This window comes from Mesitornis unicolor, unplaced genomic scaffold, assembly GCF_000695765.1.
Source record: "Mesitornis unicolor isolate BGI_N332 unplaced genomic scaffold, ASM69576v1 scaffold8012, whole genome shotgun sequence".
NCBI classification, from domain to species: domain Eukaryota; kingdom Metazoa; phylum Chordata; class Aves; order Mesitornithiformes; family Mesitornithidae; genus Mesitornis; species Mesitornis unicolor.
In genome coordinates, this window is record NW_010171149.1 from 27864 (window position 1) to 35755 (window position 7892).

General features: G+C 41.3%; 1 protein-coding gene across 1 annotated transcript in view; it reads right to left on the reverse strand.

Annotated features, from left to right (window-relative positions):
• The window catches only part of LOC104537137 (FYVE, RhoGEF and PH domain-containing protein 6-like), a gene marked incomplete at its 5' end in the record, with an annotated part of 28579 nt that extends 22247 nt beyond the window's left edge, over nt 1-6332 (reverse strand). Inside the window, 3 exons of the mRNA XM_010179932.1 lie at nt 3922-4009; nt 5203-5359; nt 6181-6332. Coding sequence (XP_010178234.1) covers nt 3922-4009; nt 5203-5359; nt 6181-6332 — 397 coding nt within the window. The remainder of the gene's footprint in view (nt 1-3921; nt 4010-5202; nt 5360-6180) is intronic.
• Between the last annotated feature and the right edge of the window lie 1560 nt (nt 6333-7892).

Consider the following 7892-nt stretch of genomic DNA (forward strand, 5'->3'; position numbering starts at 1 on the left):
AGGAACTGAGAAGAGTTCACATTGTTTTTAACTTGGTTTAACCTAAGGAACCTGTGTCACACATAGGACACCAGCTGCCCTCTTCTGCCCTGCCCTTGGATGGGGGCTCTCTGAAGTCAGAACTGTGTCATACTGGCCAGGCACTCTTGGGACTCCATCATACAGCAGACAAGTTAAAGCTGTACAACTTGATGTTCATCATCAGGACCAGCACAAAGAACTTCAGTGGGAAGCTCCTAGTATAAAGGATGAGTCCTTACAGCTTATACAGAAATACGAGCTGCTTAAAGCTGCCAACCACACACTCACCTCTATGGGCTGGGAACAAGAGGTGAGGCGGGTATCATCTACTCATCTGCAAATGCTCTGCTGGCACTCTGAGAAATTGTCCCTAGCACACAGAGACATCCAATTTAATATCCAAAGTAAACGCACTGGAAACTTAAAACCAGAGACCCAACATGGCAACTAACTCCTTCTTGGCATATTCATGCTTTATGACGTGTTCCCCAAAACAACACCTCACATCACTCAAAAACATTTTTTGGATGGCTGTATTCTAGCATTTTATATCACGTCATCAGTGAATAGAAGAGGGCAAATTACAGATTTTAATGTAATCGCATTCATTTAAAATTACGTTTTTAAAAAGGAAGGCAGCTTTTGCATTACAAGACTGAAGCAGCCAATAAAACTTGCAACTGTAAAATCCTGAAAGTGATAAATAGGTAATTTTCATCTTAATACTCTCTATGTACATATGGTAAGTGGACCTCAGTTCATAGCTAAAGCTCAACTTCAGAGAGGCATCAGAACAGATATTTTTAGTCTCTTCTGTGAATACACACTGGAAAATCTGTGCTTGAAACAACTTTCTGGAGGTATTGGCTTAAACTATACAGACAAGCAGATTTCAGAGACATGAATAGTGTTACAGTAAAAATTTAGCAAAAATATTCCCAGGTAAAATAAATACAGAAGTCAAATATTAAGGTGGAATGGTATCTACTGTCTGCCAAAAAAACTTTCCCCTCTGAAATGTGCTTTAGTTGTTTAGACTAGGAAGACTGTAAGCATACCTTCAGAAAGGCAGACTTAGAAATTAAAATCCATGACTCTCCTGCATACCCCAAAACACAACGAAAATCACACAAAAGCACACAAATACTGTTTCCGTGAGGAACAAAATTTCCTTCTGCCCTGCTTCTACCTGACGGCAGCCAGCAAATCTTTCTTCCTTCTTGCAGGAAGGCAGCGACTATCACTTCTTCTCCTGCTAAAAATTCTCTTCTGCTTCATTAACTGCTTTTTTATCTCAGGTTGTCTACTTTAATTAAGTTAAACTCAAAGCAATCATTCCCCAACACGTAATTTGCCTCACGTCTGACAACTCTATTTCTGACCTGCAACAGGAGCAGCATACTCAAAGGCTTATTTTTCTCCCCCTCAGCCTCCTCTCACCATACTCCAGTTAAGGATAATAAAAGACTCTCTCTCTGCAAACCTTCTGTTGAGAAAAAGAGGAGAGGCTTATCCTGTACAGCGAAGAGCCCGCTCACATTGTACAGTCTCAAGTCATCTACTCAAATCAGAGTTTTTTGAGAGGAAAGAATCACCTCTTCCTCATTTCTATTAGAAATCAGAGGCCTCTAATTAACCTCCTCCAAAACCCACCTAGTATTTGCTGTAAAGAGCTTGGAGCCAGTATGTGGACAAGTGGAAGTTCACTTGCTGGACTGGAGAAGCCGTATAATTAATCAGAAACACAGCTGAGCTGCACCTTTCCTTGGCTGATTTATGAGCCCACCTGCTCCTGCTTTTGTGAGCACAAAAGTAACTCCACTTCAAAGCACAGCAACAATCTTGTGTTGTGACCATGTAGCAGCAGGTTACCAGTACAAAGCTGTCCCACTGACACAGAACATCTAAATAGGAAGAAATCCCTGCTGACTCAGGCCTAGCAGCTTCATTTCCTGGATTATTTTCGCTCCCCTGCTCTTACCCACTGCCCCCTCCTCTCTCGCCCACAGTTCCCCCCTGTCTTCGGCTGGGGCAGCTGCTGCATCGCTGCATCTCACCCACTGCAACAAGAGATCCAAGTATTTCACACGTCCTCCAATTGTTTTGCCGCACAAGTTTAGATAGAGATTGCTCAATATTACAGGGAGCTGCTGGAAGGTGACAGAGCGGACGGGTCATCCACAGAGAGATGGAAGAGTGAGAATCTCAAGGAAGACGGAGATGCATGATAAATTGAACAGATTGAGAGTGAAACATCCAAAATAACACCACCCAGCCCCAGCATAATTAAATTCTTAGTCTGACCTCTTTTACCGCTCTCAGAGAACAAGAAAAGATTGCTTTTCTAAATCGGCAGCCAGCATCGCAATCCCGTTCCTGTCAATAGCATTTGCATTTGCAGGTGTATTTAAAGCTGGGCAGCCACAGTGAGGTCTGCAGACTGAAGACAACCACAGCAACCCCCACCACCACAGAATGAGGTTTTTCAGGTCTGAAACAGCCTGTCCCAGCCACAATGACAGTTAATGGTCACGAGGAACTCCCCTTCAACATCTGACTTGTGTTTCAGTGCCATTCATCCCTGACATCTCTCGCTTTGCTATGAATATTGACAAAGGCATCCATCCTGACCCTCTATTCAAACTTTTTATTTAAAACCTTTGAACTTACCCAAAGCTTCACTGATTTTGGAGTGTATAGCAAGACTATAGCATGCTTCAAGTCAGTATCCTTTTAAAATTAAGCAACTCCTCAAATGCTGTTTTATGGTTTGATTTTATCATTTAAGAGTCACTAAGATTTTCCCCTACAAAGTAGTCCATTTAATAAGGGGTTTTCACCCTTTTTTTCAACACCTGTGACTTTAATTAGATGATTAAAATGAAAACAGTCAATGTTAATAACTTGGTAACTGCTGTATAACACTTAAGTCTGTATCTCCCACAGCATCACTAGTCTAAGCACTTGCTGGGGAAATGCCAACAAGCTGCTACAGAGCCAGAAAAAAAAAAAGGTCACAGCGTTTTATTTTGCAGTTACTACATAAACAGAGGCTATTTTTAACTTGCTCATCAAGAAGCAACAGCTTTCAAAAACAATGCCTTAAGTATTTCCAAATCCTTACAGGAGCCATCCTCCTCTTACAACAAACACATCTCAAAATACTTCACTAAGAAGGTCCCTATCATTGCTCTCCTTTTAGAGAAAAGCAAGCACTGCACATAGGGATGACGTGCTCAAGGTCACCCCAACATGACAGTGCCAGAGCAGGGCGCAGAGCCCAGATTTCCTAGTCCCAAGCCAGCTCTTCAGCCTACAATGGCCCTGTAACAAGTCTTAAGCACTAAAAACACCTGTTTTGCCTTTAAAAGAGAATGAATTTTACAGACAAAACACCTGTGTAGGGGAGAAACAGAGAAACTACTTGGGGAAGTTCACAGTTGCACAGACATCTATCTTTCACTTCCTTCTCCTAGCTCCAATTTTCCATACTACCTTTTTCCTTTGGAAGCAAAACAAAACAGAAAAACCCAAACAAACTGAAAAACAAGAAAACAAAAACCAAAACAACACAGGACCATTCCAACCCTCTAAGGAAATTACAGGCTTCTATTACCACAGAAACAAGCAAAAGCCACCACAGGTTTCATGTTTTCCAAGTACTGCTGAATTTACTATCAGAGAACACACCACAGCATTGTGAATGTTAGCACCTCACTCATGTATCTTATTGCAATCAATATTAACAAAGAAGGCCTCTAAACACATGCCATGTTTTTTAAAAAGCTTAACATATCTAAAGTCAGATAAACAGGCTTCACAGATTGATACAACCACCTGAAAAGGAGTTTTGTGGGATGTGTGAAGACTCTGAAAGTCTGTGAAAGAGCTTGACTGTACCTGTCAGCAGGAGCCTGTACTGGGGAATCCTCTGAACTGGCTTGAGCAGATAGTGCTTGAGGGCCAAACTTGCACAGCGGGGGCTCATCTGAAAGAAACACCCAAAATAAGTAACAATTCTGTGGTAGCCAAGGGTTCAAGCAATAGAAAACATACCTACAAACAACAACATTTACATCGGATAAAGCTTTATCTTAAAAAGGTGAGACTAAGGAAGTGTTGCACTGCACCCAAAGCAAGCATTTCCCCATATGGAAGACTGCATGCAAAATTAATCATCATTTAAAAGACATCTATAAGCACTCGTACTCTCTGTGGATTCAAAGCAGGTGCTTTTGCTTATGAGGATGAGAGCAAAGCTTCTCAGAAATAAAGGAGACACCAGTGGCAAGGGCGGCATGCTCCTTTGTCATCGCTGTCAATGTCGATCGAGCAGAAAGGCAGAGAAGACAGCAGTGCTCACTGCAGAAGTTTTAATTAGTCCACACCTCTAAAGGAAATGCAGAATTGAAAGATCCAGGCTTCAAAAACATTAATTAGCTTGAGTCTGCATTCAAAATAACGTGCATCTGAGGTGTTAAAAAGGCCTCTCAGCCTCTTTCTGTCTGCTGACTCTACCTCAAGCTCTTTGCCCACTGTAAGCAGCCTTTTGAACCACTCGGAAGCAAACAGAGCAGGGATTACCCAAGGGGAAACCCATGTAATAGAAGGTAAATTCACAGTTTGTGCGGATCATGTGCTTAGGGATCTTGCACCTTGTCTCTGATTTGTTTTAAGGGAATTACGTAAAAATCTGGCAACGGTCTTAGGGAAATGAATCAGCTTTCATCTGATTGCTGCATGCACTGGGTTTGAAACTTCTAGAAATATGCAGATCAGAAAATTCACTTTTTAATGTTTCCAAGTGAAATGAAACACCATTTCCGTGAGTAAGCTACTGCCCTGTGATGTGGTAATCAGTCTGGTTAAAATAGGACAGCTAATCAGTGCATAGTACAATCAGGAGATGAAACTAAAAAAAAGCAGCTAGTGGTTCTGTTAATGAGTCTTTGATATAATTTACAGCAAGTGCTGAATTTTCTGAAAATCAGAGCCCTTTATCATCTCTCTCAGTGGCAGCCAAAATCTGAATTTATTTCTTCCCACTTCCACTCTACTAAGTCTCAATCCAAGACTTTGCAGGGGAAAAAAAAAATGAATTTGAGGAGTCTCTAGAGCCTTATAGATCACAGCTGCTGAAAAGCCACAAAATAGGATGTATTTTACAAGAGACCATAGTACCTCAAAGTCCTTGACCACAGAAGCAAAACCTGCATTCTTCTTACACTGTTCATCTAACAGTGCAACATTTTTATCAAATTCTTTGATGTAAGTTGAATACATCTTTAAGTAGGGACCCTTTTTTACAAATATGTCAGCAATTCTTTGATGTTCAAGCCTAGAAACAAGAATAGAGCAATTAGAAAGACCTCAAAAGTGTATACATCTTAACCCTACAGCAAAACATCGATCTTTTTCGCAGTAAGATGTGCCATGTTATGTTCTGAACAAAAAGATTGAAGTCCAGCAGATAGGCATCTACCTCAGGAGCTACTCTGAAAAATCTTACCAGGCACACCTCAACACAGTCGTATTAGATTGCAACCACTGGATAAAATGCTTGAAGTGGTCTTAAACCATTTGAACACCTTAACACAAGCTGGACTTTCTAGGAGATCCCTCTTCACACTTCCAGATGTAGTCTCCATCCCTGAATAGGAAGCACAGGATTACAGTCTTTACCCATTTCAGTGCCTCTGTCAGTACGCTTTGTAGAGCTGATTTAGATCCACCCACCAGTGTAACTGAGAATGGACTTCAATGGGACCGCGGCTGTCAATCAGCACTGTGTCTGGTTAGTAGATCTTAACTACCTTTAAAATACAAACTGGTCTTCAGGACAACTTCCTTCCCCTCTAATGAAATCAGTCCACTTATGTCCATGCAGGGATCAGAACTTTCAATTAGGAATGAAGTTTTAAATAAAAAGTGTGATTGCTAAAAACACATATTGACATGCCTTCTGGACCTTTCTGTATGCACAGAACTCCAAAAATAACATCTAAATGGAAAATTATCTCCTGTTCCTTCAAAGTCAATTCTGTCATTTAAGGCAGAATGTCTTGTGAAACACAAGAGTCGAACTGTGGTCACACAGTCAGGTAAGCCCCACAGATACATTTCAACATCAAAGAGTGGTATCCCTTTATTAATAGTCACCAGTGAGATAATCGCTCCTCCAGCTCCCTCAGGAGGTCCCGATTGAGCTCGTACAGCTGAGGTAGGTAGTACAGGATCTGATTCAGGATTCTGTCCTCAATCACTGGCTTTCCAAGCTGCCTCGAGGCATGCGCCACCGCGTCCCGGAAATCCTGCAAAGTACAAAGAGGACACAACCCCCCCTTCCCATGAGCGAGCAATCTTCAAAGCACCACCACAGCCAACTGCATTCCCTCTACAGGCCTTCCAGGCACTGCTCCCTATTACCAAAGGCAAGGCAGGTACCATCTGGGTTTTGTTTCTCTGCGGCTTCAACTTACTCCCCTGGGAATGCCTTAATCCCTCTGGTTTGACACTGGAGCTTTACTTTCTTGCTCCTGTATGCATAATATAGTTGTTGTTCATTATTTTTATAACATGCCCTTAAGAAACGTGGTGGTACTACATATGAGGAAAGTAAGGGTGGAAAAAAGCTTGTATCTGCAAGGGTGTTGGCAGCCTTGAGTATCTTCTTGCTAATATTTGGGTCAAAAAGCAAAAATGTTCTATCAGCTAATACAATCATCGTATCTTATGTTTAAATCATGCTAGTTTTCATAAGTCATCTACAAATGCCCTTTAGGAAGATGTGCCTCTTGGACAAAACTGTAGGATCACAAAAAATACTGTAAGTAGAAGCACTTCTATATGCAGGAAAATTAGCATCTAACAAAAAGATATTGTAACAAGATAAGGGAAACATGAGATTTCAAATGTTAACAATGATCAAAACAAACATTGGTACCTTCAAAACATTTATGAGGAGGAGGAGAACCCTGCTTACACTTGGCTCTTAGAGCATTTTTATGTTATAACCAGCCCTTCACAGGACAGTGCTGAGACTTATTGCTCCTCATGAAACTACTTAGAATTAAAGTCTTGGCCCCACACAGGTCAGTATGGCCATTACTGTATTCATATTGAAACTTAGTATCCATTGCATGAGGTAATTTCCCTGATCACACACACACAATTTTCAAAACAGGTTAGCAATGTAGCATTTCACTTGAAAAATAACACTGTCTAAACTGACAAAAAAGAAAATACAAATGAGGTGGTGTGCTGTATTATCATGTCTCACTTGAATTTGGGCAACAGTGAAAAAAAGACAATCTGTAATAGCTTTTTTTGAGTTTGTTTCAGGTCTGCTGAAACCTGGTAACACATGCACAAGCTATAGGTATCCTGAAAAAGGTGGCCAACAACGTTCCTGCAGTACAACAACGAGTTATATTTTAAATGTGCATGGGGTCCACACCTGTGTTTGAAAATCTGTAGGGTCCTCAGGTTGAAGGAAAAAAATTTAAAAAAAATTTAAGCAGGTCTGCTGCTACAGGTCTTACAGCAGTCCAGCATCTGGCACTATTTAGGGTCTCTCAAACTCAACCTTCCCCTGCCCTCTCCGCTCATGACATCAGCTCTGGGCAGCGTGAGCTCCAGACACACTTTCTTGCTTTGTGACCCTTTGGGTCACAAAGGCTGTGACTGAGCAGAGTTATGACAAGAAACTGAAAGAAGATACAGGGCGATGGCTGTGATGGCGGAAGGCTGAGAACTAAATGCAAGGGAGTTAAAAAACAGATGGCGTTATTCATATGGAAATGTTCTGTTTTACATCCACTGTGCAGACTAGTGACACATAGGTTAACTACCAGCTGCATCTTATGGGTTTT